Source organism: Tamandua tetradactyla, chromosome 1 (genome assembly GCF_023851605.1).
Source record: "Tamandua tetradactyla isolate mTamTet1 chromosome 1, mTamTet1.pri, whole genome shotgun sequence".
NCBI lineage: Eukaryota > Metazoa > Chordata > Mammalia > Pilosa > Myrmecophagidae > Tamandua > Tamandua tetradactyla.
In genome coordinates, this window is record NC_135327.1 from 110,470,929 (window position 1) to 110,493,734 (window position 22,806).

Consider the following 22,806-nt stretch of genomic DNA (forward strand, 5'->3'; position numbering starts at 1 on the left):
TCAGGAATGCTTGAGGAAGACTGTGGATTTAGATAAATTATCTGAACTGTCTGAACTCGGGGATTAAGATCCAGTATAATATCATTTTAAACAATCAGTTCTTCAAATGAAATGAAGGAGTTAACTCACTTGATTTGATACACTTGAAGAAGGAAAGATTCACTTTAATTAAAACTACAAACAATGCAGATGCCTGTAGCTCTCTGTTCCAGACCCAGAAAGGATGGTACAGCAAGCGAAATGAAATGTATCTAGCAGCTTCGGCAGCAGGCTGGAGCCGTGTTCAACGAAAGTAATTTAATTAGTGTTGATCATGACTCCAGATGATGGTGATTTGATAAGGAATAATTTAGTACTTAACAGCCTTTTACATGCACTAACTCCATGTGGGAAGGTAAAGCAAATTGCACAAAATGAATGTGCCGCTTTCACTTGTGCTGGTGCCAGTGAGCTGGAAAACTGCCTGTTTGCAGACGCTCAGACTCTGAGCCCCGAGATGAAATACCCAGTACATTCTCGGTTCAGTCCTCTCTGCTGGGAGTCTCTGTTCTACCCTTAAATAAGAACAAGTGAGGAAAGCCATTTTTGTGGGCATAGAATCTCCAGAAAGCAGGGAAGTTAAAAAAAGTAAACTAAAGTAGCCTGTTGTTCTTGAGCAAAATGTTGAAGATCTTCAGGTCAGCTTTGGTTTCCTCCTTTGCTCTAATCTACAGCAATTAAAAAAAAATTCTAGCCAACTCAAATTCATTTACTTTATTTGTTTGGCTTATGATTAAAAAAAAAAATACTGCCAGGGGCCCATAATAATCAACGTGCCCACACACGTGGGATATGTTACACAAGCGGGAACCCTAAACCCTGGAGTTGGAGAACCTCCAAGAGCAGTGGAGCTCCAGCAGTAGTACGTTATCCACTCGGTAGAATCATGCCTTATCTTTCTAGGTTGTTGCTAGTGAACCAGTAGGTAGGGTGCTACTGTCATGTTAGCAATAGTTGCTCACAGTGCCCCAGAATTGCCATGTCTTCCTCTGATCCGTCTGTAACAATTTCTCTCAAAACCCATTCTCAGAGGTCTCTGCTGGCCCATGTTCAATTATCTTAATGTGTGTAGCATTAATTGATGCCCTTACATTTTTCTAAACTTTTTACTGAGGTATGAATTCCATATAATGCGAAAATGTAAGTGTACAGCCTGGTGAATTTTATAGATGCACATACCTATATAATCACCATCCAGAGCCCCAAATCAGCATTGTAGACTGTTCCTAGTTCTTCTCACCGGTAACTTCCACCTACCCACAGATGGGGATTCTTTTACTCATAATTAGTTTTGCCTGTTCTTGAAGCTCATTTGTATGTAATCATACACTACATACATATTTCTTTGTCCTTTTCTTCTTTTACTCAGCTTCATGTCTATGGGTAGTTTCTTCCTTTGTATTCCTGCAGAGTCTTCCATTGTATGAATATGCCATGAGTTATCTACCCATTCTCTTGGTAATGACCATTTTAATTTTTCCAATTTTTTACTCTTATGAATAAAGCCATCATGAGCATTCTTATGCATATTTTTGGGTAGACATATGTATTTATTACTCTTGGACTATACCTACAAGTATAACTGTTGTGTCATGGCATAGATTTATGTTGAGCCTTAGCAGGTATTGCCAAAAAGCTTTCCAAAATGGTTATATAAATTTATATTCTCAAGAGCATATATGAAAGCTCCATGTCTTGACCAAAACTTAGTAATGTCAATCTTTTGCCATTTAGCCATTCTAGTAGGTGCATAGTGATGTCTCATATGGTTTATTAGCAATTTCCTGATGAGTAAAGATTAAATAACTTTTCATACTTGTATTTTGTTTGTTTGCTTGAATTGTCATTTGAATATTCTCTTGTGACCTGCCTTTTGAAGTCTTTTGTTACAAGGTCTTCTTCTAGGCTGTGGCTTACTTTTCACTCTTTTCATAGTATCTTTTGATGAAGAGATGTTCTTATTTTCAGTTGGCCTCATTTGTTGATTTTTTTTTATGATTAGTGCTTTTTTGCATCAAGTTCACTAATCTCTTCTTACCTCGAAGTCCCAAAGACTTTTAAAATATAGTAATATCTAAGATCGTAGTTTCTAATATACCTGATTTTTGAAATAAACATAATAACCTTTGAGTTGTACTGAGTATTTATTAGCTCTTGAGGTCCTATCAATATTACTCATATAACTTGGATCTCCTTTCAGAGGTAATGTGATTTGTTACTTATTCAAATGTCAAAATGAGTTTCTTGTATGTTGTGCCTTTTCCTTTGGAAAATCTGAAGCCCTGCTTAATCCAAAGTGCTAAACCTTGAATATACAGATACACATTTTGCTGTAGTTCAAGAAGTAGCAAACAGTAAAGCCATTTATTCAAAAAGCAAAAAATGTATGGTTGATATATTATGAAGCTTATGTCATACATTATTTATCATTCTAAGAGGTAAAAACTGCATGTATACTTAATGTACATACGCAGAATTTTCTTATAGGATATTATTTTAAGTTTTTTGATATTTACAACATTTTAAAAATCTTTTATTGCAGAAATTCAAGACCTGAATACATAAAAGTAAAGAAAATAATATAAAGAACACTTTCATATGTCTAGCAATCAGCTTTTCACATTTATCAACATCCCTTCCCAATTCATAATTTTTTTGCTAGAGTATTTTAAGGAAAATTCCAGACATTATGTTATTTTATCTGTTAAATACTTTCTGTATTTCTAGCATTAAACATTTTTTAAAATTCATACAAATACCATGCTATTATCACAACCAACAAAATTATCTAATTCTCGATTAATTTTGAAGGGTCTTATTTTTCTCTAGGGTTGTGTTTTTATCGTTTTTTGTTCGAATCGGTACACAAACAAGCCCTCAAATTAGAACTGATTCTTGAGGTTCTTAAGCCTCTTCTATCAGAATGGTTTAAAAATGATAAGTTCTCATTTGCAGAGCACTCCTGGCATGCATTTATATATGTAGTTCCCCTCTGTTCCTGTTCCTCTTCTCTCTACCTTGAACAGGCATGTTGAGCGTACATGTGCACATGGGACGTTAAGAAAACACTTTCGAGACAGACCATCAGTGTTTATTATTATTAAGCTTTTCTTTGGAGCATCTCATTTAAGTGAAATTTGTTTATCTCTTTGGCAACTTTGTTCTCTAAGATATTTCAGTTGACTCTTGAATATCATTGAATACTTCATTATAAATAAGTGCATTTACAAACAAATGGTATATATTTTCCTGAAATTTGGTAATTCTCGATACCAAATTTTTAATGTTCAAGCTAATGCAAGCTTATAATACTGTGAAGTCATAGTCAAGATTGAACAGCATCAAAACCTGCAAAGTGTCTTTAGTTATATATTTCTTTGGAGAATACAGACTGAACATTTTGTATTTTGAATCTAGTTTTTATAGGAGTTTGAATGAATCACCAGAACTTGTGTCCTTCTGGTGTTATTTCTTAATAAGTCATACTATGCATGTTTTCATATAAATTTTAGGTGACAACAAAACACATTCTTATACCTGTTTCCCCTTATCTTTTTTCTTTTATTTAATCCTCCATTTATATTGAACCTTGAATAATTCCTATAACATTTTTAATATGTAGTTTTTGTTGTCATTATAGAAGAATATAAAATATAGAGTATTTTTTATTTATTGGTTTTAAAGTTATGTTTTCCCCAGAAAATACACATTTTTTCTTTATATATTTTATGATAACCTTTGTATTATATTAAGTATTGAATAAATGATTATCAACATGATCATGTATAAAATTATTAAAGAGAAAATATCATTTGCTATAGAATGATAGTGCCATGGTAGGTAAGTAACTTTCACATATTTCTCGTATTTTGTCTTCACAAATGCTTGTAAGTAGATAAATAGCTACTTTTTGTCTCTATTTTACAGATGAGGATTGGCTTTAAAGATGTGGAATTTTTTTTTTTTCTTTTGCCCAGAGTGTCATCTGTTGCCATTAGACTTAAAGATGGATGTTCCTTTTCGTAGTCCAGTTATCATTCCCATAAACCATTATTGTTGATGCATTTGAGATATTTTCCTTTTACCAATGCCCACAATTATATTCCAATCTTCAGTTAATTCTTGGATAATCAGTGGTATTTTTTAATGCTTTAGTCATTGGAAATCTTTCTGGAATGTTTTCAAAACTTAGTTTTTGAAAACTGAACTTCTAGTATTTTTAACATCAGCTAAGTAAATTGTAAGTATTTGGTTTTGAGTAGCGAGAAAGAATTCAAGCCTGCATTTTGTTACTCATGAGAAAAGGAAAAAAGGGTTGTACAGTTTCTTCCAATGAAATGGAAAAGTGTGATTTTTCTCATACATGTAAATTAATATTGAACATTATAGTGACATTTTAAGTGAGAGATAAAACAATGAATTTACTCAACTCCTCACTAGATATAATTTTTTGTGGATAATTTTGTTTCATTTCCTAGTGGCTTTTCATGGCCTGCCATTGAAAATCAAGAAAGAACCCCACAGTCCACATTCGGAACTCGGTTCAGCCTGCAGTCAGGGGCAGCCCTTTAAATTCAGCTATGGAGAAAAGTGCCTGTACAATGTCAGGTAAGGCAGCCAGATGTCTGTGTGCAGGAGCATGCTTCGGACTGAAACAAAAACTCTAGAATAATAGGAGAGCTTGAGTTTGTATTTATGAGTTACATCTTCAGCAGGTAATAGGCTAATTAGGTAATGCATTTTGTAAAACTCTGATGAACTGTTTACATCCAATCATGATTCGCTTTTAGAATCATTTTAAAGCAGTGATTTTCATCCAAATCATAGTCACATTTCTACTGTAGTGAGGCATCTTGGGTTTGAAAAAAGATTCTTACTTGGCATGAGCAGCTTTTGAAAGTTCTCATTAGAATAAATGCATTATGCACTTTAGATAGAGAATTTGTAGGAAAATGAAATACTTGGCAGGTCTAAGCAGTACATTAGTTATCTGACAGGTTTTGCAAATGATCTATAAGATGTGTTCATGGACGATTGCAATAAAAGTAAAATTTTATAAGGCTAGCAGAAGCTATTAGCTATTGAAAAGCCAGTTGTTCCCTCTGATAATAATAAAGGGTGGAGCAGTAAAAGTACATTGTTCATTTGTTAGAAAATTTGATAACATATATGTTCATTAAAAACCCTTCACAGTAAATTGAATTCTTTTATTTTTCATATTGGCCTCTAATTGCATAAGGAAAAGGTTGGTTCTGCCTTATGAATATTATTACTCACAATCACAGTAAAATCTTAGTTCTTTAAAGGATATAGCTTGGAAACTTATAAAAAGGATTACAAGTATCTTTATAAGTTAGTTCAGTTTAGGCTCATAATACATTTTGATCCAAATGGGTTTTCTATTTTCTCATAAATTTGCTACTGTATCACTCTTAATAGCCAAGATATATGGGATTCAAGAAACTTAGATTTGTGCAATCTCATGGCAGCTGACCAATGCTTGATATCCTATTATAATTTGTTTTTGCAAACTTGCCTTCTGTATCTCTTTTTCTAGGAGGTTCACCAGAGCCTGAAATTATGAGCCAGCTCTGTTGAAATTGCAAAGCTTTTATAAAAAAAGATCTTTCGTAGAAGCTAACCATTAAAGCACACCGAGACAGTATTAATCAATCTAGGGTTTTTTTTTTTTTATGGTTTAGTTTTATTTTTTGCGTTGTCTTTTTAAGAGTATTATATATTTACAGCATAATTATTTAACATATTGAAAAATTTTTAGTCAATGAACCAATTAGATACAGAATTATCTTTGCATTTCAGCATTGATCAGAAATGTAACTGGAATCGTCCTGTTTTACATGACGTATTTGACATCCAGACATTAATAACGGTAGAGGAATTGTCTGGATGTTATGAGGCTCTTCTCTTAGGGACCAATAATTCCCTCAGTGATATATGGTATATGCCATAAATTCTGATGCCTTCATCTCTATACAACCAATATAATTTAATACAACATTTCATGGGGGAAAAAAGTAATATCCCAGAGCAGAAAATGTCTCTTTATTTCTTCTTTTGTTCAGTGAGAATGAGAGGAGTGAAACCTTTTTATAAAAGAATCAGAAACATTGGTCACATACTTAGGTAGAACCAATGTGAGGTTCTTTATATAAATGAGCATTATTGACTTTGCTTTAAAGCAAGGGTAGACTTTTTGTGCAATATACTTCTTCACTTTCAGAAAGTATTTTTGTTCTTGGATAAAATTCTATTGTATAAATGGAGCAACAAAATAAGTCATTACACATCAATTAAAAATGTTAATATTTTGACAAAAATGTGCACTGATTAATCCCTGTTGTTTTAAAAAGGCTATAATATTTTAGTCTAATAATTTTCTTTGTGTTCAAAAATGTAGCTGAAATTTGCTTTCAGTAAATTTTTTTATAGATTTACAAAAATAGGAAAAATTGCGTCTCCAAAAGCCACACAAGAAAGCTATTTAAATTAATAATGCATGTAGACATAAGCTTACTTCTTTTGTTCTCTTGTAATCATAAGTGTTTAGAAATTAGACTAGGATAATAAGATTTTATTCATAATATAATAACATTATTTTGTGCCTATTCTTTCACTCCAGGAAGATTTAAATATATCAAAACATTTTAAATTTGTCTCATTAATCTCCATTATCCCATCTGAGGAAGTTAATGCCAAGCATCATTTATTTAACACAAAAATAAGAAAATAAGGCAAAAGCATAGCCTTCTTAAAATTCTGCAGTGGAAACAAGTCAGGTATTGTCTCCATCTTATTAAACTGATGCTAGTTCTTGTTCTAAAATCTTACATAGAAGAATTATAACATCAGAGATATATAACAATGTTGGAACAACCTTTCAAACTTGCTCATGAATGTATAAGAAGAATAGAAACAATGGCACTGTTTTTATTGAGTTATTTTCCTTATGCTTGGAAATTTATATACATATTTAAAAATATCTAGAGTTTTATGTTCGTACTGTTGCTGTATAATATATTAATTGTGCTGCTTTTTGTTTAAAGGTGTGATGAATCTGATGTTTAAATATTCTGGAATTTAAGAAAACCGTAAAATTCAAACTGCCGTGTGACACCTTAAGCCTCAAGTGTTTTCTCCCCTCCTGGAGTTGGAAATATGTGTGTTCTGATGGCTCCAAATAAGCACATGTTCTGTGTTGTTCTGTCCCTGCCAGTGCCTATGATCAGAAGCCACAGACGGCAATGAGGGCGTCCGACCCCCCCACGCCCCCCGGCACCCCGGTGTCCCCGCCGCACCATGCATCCCCACACTCGGCTCCCGCCCCCAGGCCTGACCGCGCCTTCCCTGCCCGCCTCCCGCCCTCGCAGCCCGCACAGGACAGCAGCTACCCCGTGGATCACAGGTCAGCTGCACATACCTTTCTTTGTCCCCCCCAAACAGTTTTTAATACTCTTGGAAGACATTTTTATTACCAGATCAGAAGACCTCAATTAAGGTGAATAATTTTGCACATCTGTGCAAAAGGTTTTTAGAAAGACCTTGCTCTATCTGTAGCTATAAATAATTTGTGGAGAAGGTCATTTATAAACATTTAATTTGGTTGCTAAAATGGAAAATTAATCTGTATACTGACATTTGAACATTTTGCTTTCAGTTTGCTTGAATTAAATTGCTTCACTTAAACTTTAAATCAGATCGTCCCTGTTTTATGAGCATATGTGTATGCTCTGTAAAGTTAGGAGACTAATTTTAGTAGGTGACTTATGGAATTAGGTTCTTTACCTTTCAATGAATGGTGTAGCTGTATAGTTTTGCAGGATAGAACTTGATTAAACATATTCACCATCCTTTCCAAGTGATAAATATGAAGTTGCGATAGAGGAACGACCCAGACACGGACAATCCAAAAGTCACACAAGAAAGCTATTTAAATTAATAATGCATGTAGAGACATAAGCTTACTTATTTTGTTCTCTTGTAATCGTCAGTGTTTAGAAATTAGACTAGGATAATAGGATTTTATTCATAATATAATAACATTATTTTGTGCCTATTCTTTCACTCCAGGAAGATTTAAATATATCAAAGCATTTTAAATTTGTCTCATTAATCTCCATTATCCCATCTTTAAAGAGTAGAGGCTGACTGAACATTACGTAGGAAGGAACAAGGAAAGAACCAGAGTATGTAGCTGAGCAGGATGCTGTGGTGGGGGATTCTTGACTCTTAGAGATGAAGAAATTTGCATTGAAATAAACTATTAGAGGACCTGTAGAGGTTCACAGACACTATCTTAATATACCACTTAAAGCACAAGTTGAATATATATATATATATATATATATATATATATATATATATATATACAGCAGCCCTTCTTCTACCTTCTAACTTATATTCACATAGAACCAGTTGTGTGCTGATGATGTTTAATAGCAGGTTCTATGGAGAAAAAAAAAAGACCTGATTTGTAGCTTTTGCCAAGTCTGTGATGTAAAACTGCCCCCACGTCACTGAATGAGGATTTGAAAGAGAGGTGCACTATTACAGCATATAGAAACAATGGTAGATGTAAACAATATCAAGAACATAGTGGTAAAACCTCATGAAATAATCAGGGAGTGGCTATTTATTGCCTTTGTTTTTAATATAATTTATTGAGCTGTAAATTTATAGAATTTAATTTTCATGCATTTAACAATTGCTCACAGAGTACCAGAAAATTTAGCAATAGGTTCTCATAAGCCAGTTGAGACCAGGTCTGACACACGATTGTAAATATAACCCAGCTGAAGGAATTCTCTAGATCAGCAGAGGAAAGTATATGTGCTGCTTGCACCTTTCTGAAAATAAGGAAGCCCTCAAATCTGCTTTTTATAGATTACTTAATGGGACTTAATCTCAAATTCAGTAACTTTTTTTTATGAGCAGATAAGATGAACACATTCTTTTCAATGAGAAACTAAGCCATTTTTTCCCACTATTATTTCCATCATTCAGGCCTCTTGTGCTTTTGTTATTAAATGCTTACTGTTCTCTTTCCCTTCCTACCCTGCAGACTTGAGACCTTGTCATGGTGTAATGGTATGTGCATCTGTGTAAACAGTTGTGCAAATACACATGAAAGAATTCTTATTGAAGGGTGGGCCATTAAACAGATGCGTATTGTGCAGAATTAAAAGGGAAAAAGAGCATGAGCGAAAAAACAAGTTTTATTTTGTCCACTGCTGGTGACTTCCCAGAGTTCTGGGTAAATGAGCCTTTCACACTTCAAATGAAATGCCACAATTAAAAATGGTGTAGTTTGCTCTTTGTGCAGTACAGTTATTTCTTAAGGGGAGTGGCTGTCGCACAAGCATTTTGCCTGTTTTTAGGTGACCTAACTTGAGATGCTTTCGCCAAATCCATTTTAGTTTCTCTACTCGAAGTCAAATATTTGAGACTGAGCACAGCCGGCCGGAACTACCAGAGGGAAGCTCAGGGTCTTTTCCCGCTGCCCCCTACTGAGTTTTGAGGACAGTACCAGCTGGCCAATCCCAGGAAAATCTCTGCAGCCGTATGTTTCTGAGGAGGATTTCATGGAGGACCTTAGCCAAAAAAATGACAGTCCCTCAGTTATAAATGGCAGATTTTCTCTGGGACCAGATCCCTTCCCAAATAGCCAGCTCCAGCCCAGGCACCCCACCTCACTCTAGGGTGACCATGGCCAACTGGCCTACCCCCACTTCCTCTCCTCAGGCTCATTCCTGCTCCTCGGGCCAGCCGTTTGGCACTTTCTCCTGAACCCACTAGGAGCCCTGCCTCTTTTTCTCAGTGCTTCTTACTTCTTCCTCCCTGTTTTTCTTCATCCCAGACATTGCCAGTGCGTTCTCCTTGCCCACAAACTCTCTTCCAGAGGCTCTTGAGTCACTCTTTCTTTACCGTTGACCAATGGCTCGTGAGAGTTGAACTCAAAACGTGAAGATTCCTACGATGCTTGTGTGCTTGGTATATATATTATTCCCAGCAAGCACTAACTGGAATCAGGTCGACGCGTAAAAACAAATGGCTTGATTCCTTACAAAGCTTTGAGTACAAGTATTATTATCTTCCTTTTAAGGCTTCACAAGTGAGCTGGTTTCTTATTTTAACTTCAAGTTACGATTTTCTGATTCACTCCTTGACAGTTCTTAATGATAATTTCTGTTTCTTTTTTTGGCTAATGAAATAAGCAAGAGAAGGGAAATGAATGCAGTGCCAGTCAGCCTAACTGTTTTGCAGTATTTGCGTTCTAAGTTTATTTTCTGCAGGTGTAGGTGGAATTGCAGTGCTTTCCATGGCAGCCAGTGAGCCTAGAGTTAAATCACAGGATGGAATGTTCGTAGATATGCCAAAGCAATTGCTTTTCCATTCTTTAGCTTTTACCTTATTTTCATTTAACATTACTGAAATTAAATGCTAACTTTCCAAATTAAAGTCTCAGCTTTGCTTTTAGTGGTGAGGGGTGGGAGATTGGTGGCTTATAGGTTAATATTTGCTCATGGAAATGTTGGATAGGCTATTTTTAAGCACTTCTGGGGCATTTTTAGAGCACTTTTAAATCTTTAATTAATCCACATCCTTGTGGTGGGTCAATGATATTATGGATGAGAAACACAGAACAGAACAATTATGTGATTAGCCATTCGTTACATAGGATAACCAAGAAGGAAGGAGCGCAGGGACTTGCTGTCAGGCTTCTGCGAAGACATTAGAACGTTCTCGTGATTAACAACCCGACTTCCCCCAATTCTATACAACACACACACGCTATTCTCATCGCTGGAGGTCTGCTTTGTGTTTTAGGCTTGCTTTCATCAACCTGATGCATACTTTTAAGTTACTGGAAGCCACTGTTTCTGTATTGCTGTTGACGGTAAATAAATGACCTTTACAAAGCAACATGTATTTCAATCCCTGTGGTGTCCAGTTTTATTTCTCATTAGAAAGCAGTGTTAATTAGGACATTTCTGAGGAATTAGAGACTTGCCCATCTGAGAATAGAGTCCTTTCTCTCTTGCTCCCGAAATAACTGATGGCAACAGAAGGAAAACCAGTAAGGAAGTTTTTGTTTTATTTGATATTTGGTTTATTTGTTGATTAGTTTGATAACTGAAATAAAAACAGGTACAATATGAGTTCACTTCCTGTTTTTCCTTGTATGTAGTTATTTGAGACCCCTTTAATGTGGAAAATAAACAAATGACTCAAATGACTGAGAATTTTAGCCATTAGGGTATATATTTCCTCAGAATAGTGGATCATTCTCTGACCTCTACTCAAAGTACACTTTTAACTTGCTGTAATGTACTGAAGTGGTGGGACAAGGGACTAATTAGAAAGGACTCTCCAGTCATGTTAGGATTAAAAAGCCTGATGCTACTGGACCAAGAAAGAGAAACTAGTCTTTGTTAAACATTTACATTTAAGGTCAGTTGGTGTCATGTTCTTTAACTAACCAGTTAAAAGTCGTACCAGCATTTTCAAGAATAATATCCCTTGTTACTATTTTATCTACAACATGCTGTCTCCTTCCCCAGATTTCGCCGCCAGCTTTCTGAACCCTGCAATTCCTTCCCTCCTTTGCCGACGATGCCACGGGAAGGGCGTCCCATGTACCAGCGCCAGATGTCTGAGCCAAACATCCCCTTCCCGCCCCAAGGCTTTAAGCAGGAGTACCATGACCCCGTGTATGAGCACAGTGCCCTGGCTGGCGGTGCGGCCGCCCACAGCTTCCCTCCGCCTCTGATGATTAAACAGGAGCCCAGAGATTTTGCATATGATTCAGGTAGGCGCACGCTTTGATGGAATCACATTCAGGATGTCTTTTCATCTCCCTGGCCACTTTGGTTTATATTGGTGTCAGGCTGGGTGCTCCTGGCCATCTCTGACTTTATCTTTCACTTGAACTTTTTCTTCTGTGAAGGTTGGATGATCAAACCATGTTGGGATGAGCTGATGGTTGAAACAGTGTCCAGAAATAAAACATGTCCAAAGAGAAGTACAACTTGCAAAATGGTGCATGCACTCAGCCCAAGGGAGAAACACTGTAACTCTTTTCTTGATTCAGTGGTTTTTTTTTTTTTTTCCATTTTGCTTCTGGAGTTCTATTTAATAACATGTTTACAGAAAATGATATTCCTCAGACCTGGGTAATTTATTGCTTATCACCTTTTTTTTCTTTTTTCATTTTTCATTTATCGATGGGAAGGATGCCAAGGACCTAGAAGTGGAGAAAGGAATAGCATAATAGAGACTTACGGCTTATTCTTAGAACCTAGCTTTAATCTCACTGAGCTAGAATGCTTCCGCAAATATAAAGGTGTGGAAGGGGGTTTCCTAAATGTAAAAAGGTCTTAAAATCCATTGCAAATGTTGTGTCCAACTTTGTCAGTATGGGACCTTAATGTCTCAATAAGCAGAAACACTCAGCCCAGCCATGCTGACTTACCCTGGTTAGAAACTGAGGAGTTAAGATATCTGCCTTTCACGCATCTCAGATAATCTAAAAAGATGCATGAAAGGAAAGCTCATATTAGGAAGACGGCCACTAGGTAGCTCCTACGTATGTTTCTAATGAATGTAATTATAACTACGTTATGTGACCTGGAACTATTTGAAAGCAAGTCCTTTCCTTTTGTCAAGATGCAACATTATGGCGATTCTTGATGAAAGAACTGTTGCTTCCCTAGTAATAATATTGCTGAGTGTTTCTGTAAGTTCTTTTTTTTTTTTTAACATGGGCAGGCACCGGGAATCAAACCCGGGTCCTCTGGCATGGCAGGCAAGCATTCTTGCCTGCTGAGCCACTGTGGCCCGCCCTTCTGTAAGTTCTTAAGGAAAGAAAAGTGCCCTACTTCTTGAGTTTCCAGCTTGCATAAAGTCACCTACTTTTATTATGAACTTCCCTTAAAGCCCAGAAAGATTGGGTCAAATGGAGTCCATACTATGGCTGGAGCCCTCATTAGTCCAAAGACCTAATGACCATGCCCATTCAGAGATCAGGCCTTCACTTCTAGAAAGTGCTCCAGCTGCCCGAGGACCCCAGAATTTCCTGTCTAACCAGAAGTCCAGTTCCAGGTTCAGGGTAGGTTCATCTTGAGCCTGTTTCACTGAAGGTGGAGTGAGCTGTTAGGGGTGCATCCCTATGTCCAGGCAGTCAGGGGTAAGCTGCTGGGGGTGCACCCCTAAGTCCAGCAGACAGGGGTGAGCTGCTGGGGGTGCATCCCTAAGTCCAGGCAGACAGGGGTGAGCTGCTAGGGGTGCCTCCCTAAGTCCAGCAGACAGAAGTGAGCTGCTGGGGGTGCCTCCTTAAGTCCAGCAGACAGGGGTGAGCTGCTGGGGGTACCTCCCTAAGTCCAGCAGACAGGGGTGAGCTTCTGGGGGTGCCTCCTTACGTCCAGCAGACAGGGGTGAGCTTCTGGGGGTGCCTCCCTAAGTCCAGCAGACAGGGCACCTGAGTATTTATGAGTAAGAAACTCACGACGAGGTGAATGTTGGCTGGGGTGTGAGAAGGGAGAAGGGCCAGGGGCTGAAGACTGGAGGGTGGCTGCCTCCATCCCATCCTATACCATTACTAATCTGAGATATTACCCCAAATTCTAAAATTGACCCTGCCTTCCAGGTTGTCATGATGGTATATTTTTAAAGAAAGAGGAGAGAACATATTTTATCTAAGAGTTTATTTGGCCAACTTATGATTTTAAACATTTAAGCATATAGGTGTTATATGAATTCTTCCCCTGAGCCCTCTAAAGTTGGGGACTGGCTTGAACTGCCCCATGCTGGTTTCAGTTTAGAGCCCTTTATAAATAACTTATAGTACCTGTCCATCATTATGAGCCCGCAGTACAGTGGGCTTTATTATAGATGGGATGGCTTTCTCTAATTCTGACAAATCCTGTTGACTGATATTATCCTGATTTCCAAAACCACATTTCAATGCTGCTGCACAGTTTTGAATTCATCTTGATCTTAAACTTTGCATGGAAATCATATAGAATAGTCCAAAGAATTGATTCAAATGGGTTCATATAACATACCACTTAAAACCAGAGATGTTTTCTTATGTAAAATTTCCCTCAGAAGTAGCATTGAAACTGTTTCTTGTCTCTGATTTGTTCCATATATATTTTCTCCCCATAGTTGTGTGATACATAAAACTATATATAAAAACTATATATACCATGATATTGAGGATGTGTATTTGTTTTTGAGGAGATGTTAGTCACATGAGAAAGAGATTAAGGCCAAAAAAAAGCTGTTGGTGTAAGATTTAACTGCTCTATTTGTGTGGGGGCTTCCATAGATGTACACCTCAGATTCAGTCACTTCCTGACTCTCAGAAGTAGGGTTTTGGTCAAAAGCATGGTCCACTGTCTTGTATTAAGGGTCTGCAGGGCATCTTTTTTTATAGATTTGCTGTGTATCTAGCACATTTTGTAAAATGCATTTTTAATATTTGAGAAGCTGTTAATTTTATTTTACTTTCCTCCTCTAAATTGCAAATTGTTCAAAGTTTTACACCATTTTTAAATTCTAATTTCAATATTGCAAATAAGATACAGTTCTGTTTTGCTTGAATGGCTAAATAATAAAATTGTATCTTTTGGAAACAATTTCAAAGAGAAATATTAGTAACAGTATAACCAGGGCCTAAGACAAACCAATCTGTAGGTATGAAGATGTATTTTGCTGGCCAGCAAATTGCTGCAATTAAGTTATTACATCCATGCATGTCATGCATTGTAGTCAGCAAGCATGATCTCTAGGTATTTGTTGTTATCATTAGTTCCCTCATCCTTGCTGAGTACATTGAATAACCTCTTAGGAAATCTAAGGTATTTATCACTGAATTCTTGATTTCCCTTTACACCTATTGATGAACAACTAGAACATCTGAAAATAGTTTATATGTGGTTTAAAAACAATGCAAAAATGCTTGGCGAATCAGTTTACCAATCACCTATGATCCAAAGGTGGCCCTTTCAGAAGGCCCCTAAACGCCTTGTTGCTTAATTCAATGTATCATAAATGGGGTGAAAATAGAAGAAACCTTGAAGGCAGAATGGCAGCATGATTGTGCACTAATAAAACCTGACATTAATCATGACATGGGAAATGGAAGTCTATTAGTTATAATTATAATTACAGAAATGCAATTTCAACTGCCAAATATTTAAGATAAAAAATGCAAAATATTGTGTTAGTAGAGTAGAAATTTTTATCCTGCAGAATAGAAAAACTTGGGTCAGACGGCACTGAAGAGACAAGAAATTGACATTTAGGGCCAATTAGGATTGTTATTTTAGAGCCAACATAATGTGACAACAATCACATTGTGTTAACTGAGGTCTAAAGAGTTCAGTGCAATGCACTAATTACCACTGTTTTCAGTCTCTTCTCCCGTAACCTAATAGCACTGCACAGAATAGTGCACAGCTTCTTTGTTTAACCCATTCAACACGATTTTCTTTTCTTTGCCCTTTTGAACAAACGACCGCATGTGAAGGGCTGCCTGTGTGCCAAGCGCATCATATGGAGTGCCGCGTGTAGCGGGTCTTATGCAGAATCCCTGTTTTCATGGAATCCTGGGCATTTTTCCCCTTTTCCTGCAGGTATACGAGGTCTTACAGGTCCAGAATGCCAACTGGGGCCCAGATTTTAGATATTTATCACATCTATTATTAGACTTGCATGTGTTGGTTGGGATTTTGTTCTATTTTATTATTTTATTTTATAATTAGGGTAGTTTTTTTAGGGGACAGTGGTAAACATGGAATTACAGTTAGGCTCAGGAAATTATCAACACACAATGTTCATTGACTTTGAATTCCACTTTCAGGAATTTATCCTAATGAATAATGAGAAGTGAACAATGAAAATGTGTGTATGTGTGTGCACACGCATGAGAGAATCAAGTTCTGTAAATATTCAATAATGGGTGAATGGCTAAATAAGTTATGGCCACCTATAATAGAAATATGCATCCATTGGAAGTCAGGTTCCTGAAAAATGTTTAATATGAGACTACTGAGTGAAAAAAAAGTTGTGTATAATGCATGACCCATGTGAGATAAGACAGTACAGAAATTCCTTAAAATATATTGTTTATATTTGGGTGGTGACATGGGTGATTTTTGTTTTGTCTTTAAAATGATTTGTATTTTGTCCATGCCTATGTAATACTTTCCTAATTAGACAGAATAAGTATTATTTAAAAATACATAAACCCATTTAGATTTGAAGAAGAGAGTACAACTTTGTCACATCATTCCTATTAGCAAAAAGAATGCTAAGTAAAGGATATCATTAATAGTCTCCTATGTTGCAAGCTGAAATGATTTTCTATTAGCTTGTGTCTGGGGCTGCCTTAGAGTAAGGAGGGATCAGTAATCCATTGTTTTGTGTAGAATCCTTGATGTGAAATTCAGGTTTATCCCTACACAGTGATTGCTGTGTTTTTACGCACTTCAGAGCATATTTAAAATCTTAACCTAACCAAAATTGGGAAAAGAAGTGTAACAAATAAGATATCAGTGGCTGAGAGAGTTCAAATAGAGTCGAGAGGTTACTCTGGAGGTCACTCTTATGCAAGCTTCAGTTAGACCTTATTACCCATCATAGCTTGCCAACTCCCAACCGAAACCATTCTAGGCAGTCCTAAAGAACACCTAGGGCAATATATAAGATTCTACAAGGGTTCCATGCACTAGGGTAACTTTCCAAAAACCTACAACTTCCTGATGGGTCCCTGGAGCCTATAAGTCCTGAAACCTAGAGGGCCCAACCTCTCCAGAACATTAGCTAGTTCCATCTCCCTACCCCATATGAGTGACAGACCCTTCCAATGTGAAACAGAATGGCCATAGCCCAAATGCCTCCAAAGAGTGGATAGAAAGATCAAAGATGATGGTAGAGTTATACGGAGAAGGTAGGGTTTAACAAACGAATATGCATGCTGAGCCATTAACTTGGTATCTGTTTTAATCTCCAGTATTTTAGAGCAGCTAGAAGTAAAAACCTCAAATTGTGGAATTGTAACCCATACCAAACTCTGAAATCTGTTCTATAACTAATTGTTATGCTGTGCTTTGAAATTTCTTGCTTTTTTGTATCTATGTTATTTTTCACAAAGAAAGAAAAAAAAAAAAGTCGATCGTGGTGATAAAAAAAATATTTCTTCCTTCTAGCCTCCTATATTCTGGAGCAGCTAGAGGGAAAAATCTGAGAGGATCATATGGTAGCCCATGACATCCTGTGGGATCTGTTCTGTTAAAAGGTGCTATGAAAATGATTGCTTTTTTCTTTCTTTGCATTGTATATATGTTACATTATAAAATAAAAAAGTTAAAAAACAAAACAAAACTGTAACCTACCAGTTGGTTGGAGGGGTAAGCCTGTGCTAAGGGCCTGTGCAGCTCTAATTCATTGCGCAGCCGCTTCCCCACAAAACAGTGGGGGAATTTAATCAAAGAGCTAGGGTTGAGGAGTGGGATAGGAGGCTTTTCAAGCGGAAGAAATAAGTTGCTGAAGTAACAAGATGGGGAATGTGTCTACCATATGGTTATGGAGAGGAGGCGGGTAAGAGAGAGAAGGCAGAAAGGCCTGATGTCACGTGTTCGCTGGGAAAAATGTTTTCGTACCTTTTCATTGTGATTTTTCGGGCCGTTCATGCTGATACTGAGGAGACCTTCCTTCAGTCTGCAGACTTGTAACACTTATCTCATGGCAAATGTTAGCACTGAGATTGGGAAAGTGACAAAAATAGAAATGACATGGAGTTATGCATCTTTAGACGCCTGAGAGCTCTTGGAGAGAGGCCAGATTTCTTTGCCACTCCTGCATTTTGCAGATAAAATACCTGAGGCTTATTCAGGTTAAGCAACTTACCATCAGTTACACTGATGTTTTATGAAACAGCCAACTCTATAATCAGCATGTTCTGGTTTCGTGGAAGTCCACAGGCTCTTGTTTTATTTAATCTACTATTTGTTACATACATTATCCATCCTTTATTCAATTTCTAGAATAGTTATTTTTCTATGATTTTGAAGACTGTATGATCTAGGGCGATATAAGCCTCTGAATTAGGGGCTTTGGAATGTCATCTATCTCTTGGGGGAGGGCCCTTTACCAGAGGGCACCCAAATTTTATTCTAGTTTCTATATGTTCACTGTTGTGAGGTAGAAAGATACAGGCCACGAATGATATATCTGATTTAAATAGATCCTATTTCTTAAAGAAGAAAAACCATAAACATTGCTAAGAATTCAGATGATCACAGAAGCGACTTGAAAATTATTCTCCTGAAAAGGCTTGAACAATGATTTGAAGGAAAAAATGGCAAATTAACTGCCCATCAAGCTCTTAAATTATATGATTATATGAACTTTGAGTTGTCTGAGCTTTCTCATTGGACTTCATTTTCTCATAATCTTTGATAGCTTGATGATTTATATTTTAACAAGGACAATGGTTTTCAATCTTTTGTCAGCTGAATATTTTTTCACACGAAAGTTTTCTGAGAGACTGCTGTATATAAGCAGGTGTCAGCAAAGTTGTTTTGGAAGAAAAAGATGGAACCTTTTCACCCTCCATTTTAAATCCACCCTTTCTCCATTCTCTCGCCCTCTCTCAAATTTCACACAAAGCCCTCAGTTGAGGGCTTTGAGGCTTTGATGAAGCCCATTAGGAATAAACCTCTAGATATTGATTATTGGTCATTGGCCTGTAGAGAAATCGTAGGTAGGTAGAAAAATAATGAAATAAATACTGAAAAAAGAACACTTCACGTTAAATATGTTACAGCTAGAAATATGTTTAACTATCTTCTGTGAGAGCTGACAAATATATCCTACCCTCAGGAGTGCCCAGGCTGGCAGTCCAGTCAAGAAAAAGAAATACTCTCAGGTTTCTGATGTGGCAAGAATGGAAGATTTTTATGTGGTAAATGTTATTCTGTGTTTTGTTGTACTGATGGACACTCATTGTAACCAAATAGTGTAGAAAGAAGTAATGGAATCCCCAATGCTGCCTACAGTGAGCATAGCTTGGACTTCCACTTTTAGAGTCCATGGTTTGGCTTTAAACTGAGTGTTATGAAAGAAATCATTTGGATAGCAGAATAAAAGAAACATAATTATTTTTTGCATCCCTATAGAATTAAATAATTAAATAACTAGTGCTTTATGTGTTTGAACATGATGTGTCAAAGCATCATACAACTGACTAAACTTGCCCAAAACTTTTTTAAAAATCATCATATTTAAAAGGCATTAACTCAGTTGATTATCTCTAAGCTATTACTATTATTATTGTAAATATAATTACTTTAGTAAGATTTGAAAAATTTTGTCATCTGGATTTATTATTTAAAAAAATAGTTTCTTGTGCTTTGGAATTTATTGCTTTTTTTGTATATGTGTTATTTTTCAAAAAGAAGTTGATTGATAAAAATAAATGAATGGCAAAAAAAGTTTCTTGCTATTTATCTAGAAAAGCAAACATAAATTCTAGGAAATTTACCTCAGATATATTTTCCAATAAATTGCCTTAAATTCTTTCAAGCAGTTGAGTTACAATAAATAGACAACCAAAAATTTTGTCTGGGACACATAAGGATTGCAGTGATTTCACAAGGAGGTTGTTGGAAACTACTGAATAGATTCAGATGGAACACAGAGAATAGGAAGCAAAGATAGTGATATTTATTTTGAACATCGCTAATCAACTGTAAACTAGCTGCGTATGATTTCCAAAATAGAAGGACCCATTTTTGATATTTTCCCTTCTTAAATGTTCAAATGTCAATTACAATCAATGATTTCTCATTAATGAAATTATTAATTTTTACTTTAATTACTTATTAAATTGTATCACAGTTGGGATTCTAATTAGATGGGTAAAAGGGAAAGGAAGTGAAATAGAGTTTCTCTATTCATGTTCCAAAAGAAGACCAGAAAGTTTTTGCCAACATAAGTTTCCTTTTCTCAACAACCACAAAGCAATGTAAGCCTATTTCAAGTACAGGGAAAGGGGGATAAAATGATAAAACTACAATAATCTAAAACTCAATACTTAAAAAAGATGGTTTTGTTATAAATATTGTACACAGTTTTCAGACCAATCTATTTATCTGTTTTATATCTAGCCCCTAAGAATTATATAAAGTTGTGCTTAGTTGATTATGGCCATCAGATCTTAAACATATTGAATATTGCAATTTATGAAACATACAATTTTTGAAATGTGAAATTCTGCATTTGAAAATACTCAGCTTCAGTTCATTATTTCTACTTCCATTTCCTTGAACTGCCCTAACCAAGAGTAGTTTCTATAAGAATGCTGAATATTTAAAGAAAAAAGCCTTGATAAAAGGATATTAGTCGAGAATGGATAATTAAGGTAAGTTCACTCTCCAATGGGCTGGCGCTCATCTGCATTCTCTCTTCATGGGGAGTCATAGGATCCTCCTGTTATCCTCCCACCTGGCTGTGTCAAGTATTTCTGTCTTGCACTCCAAAATACGGTGGTAACTTTATTTATTCTCTAACCATGTTGCTTGGTGGATAGTAGAAATGAGAAGTTAAACAGTAAGTTGTCAGAATGTCACAGTAGACGACCCTTCCTTTCACAACAAAAAAACTGGGCAATTTTCATATTTCTCCTCATCCCTTCTGCCATGAGCCTGATGTTGTCCCATGAGCAGCTCTTAGAGTTGACCATAGGGACTGTGGGCTGCGTTTTCCCCTTAGGACTGCAAATCACTGGAAGAGAAAACTTTCTTCCCTCTGGAGTCAAGAACCAGATTATGGGTGGCTGGTAAATGCGTTATTTTTTTTTTTAACACTGTTGAGAATAAGATTAACTTTTCACAAATCGTATCCATGGTTGTTTGTAAATGGCTTTTTTATTTTTCCTGAAACTCTAGATATTTTTAAGCATTGCCGTCTTTGGTAATTTCCAGTGCAGTGATGATTATGGTTCCATGAACTTTGGCTTTTTGTACCTGATATTTAACACTCCCAAAGGCCGGGCCTTGGTCCCGTTCCTTTAGAAAGCATTATCTGCTCATGGCCACACTGGCTTCTCAAGCAGGGCAGCTCATATTTTCCCTCCCAACTCAAACTATTGCTTAGAGACATTGAACTGCAGAATCACTTGGAGATTTAGAGGAATGAGCTATTGATCCTGCCGAAATTTTAACATCCTATCTGTTTCTCTAACATTTAAAGATAATTTTCTTTACATAGCTAGTGATTTGTGGATTAGTAGATTTTATCTCTGATTTTTAGGTGCTTCAATTGTGAAAACTGACAGTGAAGGCTTCCTAATTGATTTTGTTATTATAGTAAGGTCATGGATTGGCCTCACAATTTGACTTTGCTTTTCATTGCTCGGTGTATCTCCTATGGGTTTTCCTTATTTATTTCTGAGTTAAAAGAGCAAATCTCCAAAAACCAGAACTCTGGTCCACTGTATCAGTTTTTCTAAGAAATACTTAATACTGCAGTTACAGTAAGTGGCATTGGCTAGTGATTCGATTTGAGAATTGAGACTATGGTCTGGATTTACTCTTTGTGCATTAACACGGGTCAGATGGACAGGGACTGCATTTTAAGTCAGTAATGGCAGGCTGAAGGCTGTCTTAAACCAATCATATCAGTTTTACCCATGACTGATTGATCCCCAGGGGCAGAGCCCTGTAATCATTTCTCTCGCATGAATGGACTCCAGAGCCTGGAGTTTCATTCATAAAATGGAGACTGAAAGGAAGCGCATGCACACACACGCACACACACACACTCTGGAATGTCCATTTATACAGCGCTGAAGGGTGTAGTGTTCCATCAGCTGCTTCCTTTGCCAGTTGCCTGAAAGTAGTGATTAATGTCCATCGGTCCTTCCTGCGCGGAACCCGACGGTTTAGGCCTTGCTGCGCTCCCGGTGCACTGTGCACGAGAAGACAACACTCTCCAATCAGAAACATAAACAGGAACTGGTGGGCCTGAATTCCATTCAGATATGTCATTTCAGCCCCACAGTGTTTGTCCAACTTGGATTTTACAGGCAGGAAAGGGGGAAGGGAGGGTTCATCCACCCTGAGCTGTACTAGCATGAAAAGGAGGCATTAGAAGGCGTGGAGCAGGGAGTATGCTTTTATAGTGTGGAATTTTTAGTTTCTTTCTCCAGAAAATAACCAGGACAGTTAGGCCTAGAACTGCTTACTGTGACTGAGTGAAATGAACATATCTGTTTTTATATGTGGAACTAAGGTTTAAAATTAAATCAAACAGTTTAAAGATGTATGTTTGGCTCTCTCCGTGTGTGTGTGTGTGTGTGTGTGTGTGTGTGTGTGTGTGTACGTATGCACACGTGTGCTTTGTGCTTGGGCAGAAAAGAGGGAAAAATACTATTTTTAAATAGTTCAGTGTAGATTTTTATGTTTGGAATATTGTTACAGATTTTTTTTAGACTTAAAAGACTTCATACTTAAAAGACTTAGCTGTCTAATAGTTCTGAGGGAAAAAATAGAGCCTTTTCGTTTCACAAACTATTTTCGTACAGGAGGTACGTGACTTATTGACACCATATGAAAGGTGTTTTTTTGTTGGATTAAATTGATAATTGTGTTTCTAACGTCTGTGTGTGTTTTTTATTTAACTGTTTTTAATTGAGTCTGTAAACTTCTACCAGAATAAATATTTAAAACTAAGTATGGGAAA

The 22,806-nt window shown here is 36.6% G+C and overlaps 1 protein-coding gene across 7 annotated transcripts in view; it reads left to right on the forward strand.

Moving 5' to 3' along the window:
• Window positions 1-22,806, forward strand: part of ETV1 (ETS variant transcription factor 1) — a 90,181-nt gene that overhangs the window by 42,099 nt on the left and 25,276 nt on the right. For all 7 annotated transcript variants that reach the window (XM_077122600.1, XM_077122610.1, XM_077122590.1 and 4 more), the window contains 3 exons: window positions 4,518-4,647; window positions 7,274-7,462; window positions 11,619-11,866. In XM_077122600.1, coding sequence (XP_076978715.1) covers window positions 4,518-4,647; window positions 7,274-7,462; window positions 11,619-11,866 — 567 coding nt within the window. The remainder of the gene's footprint in view (window positions 1-4,517; window positions 4,648-7,273; window positions 7,463-11,618; window positions 11,867-22,806) is intronic.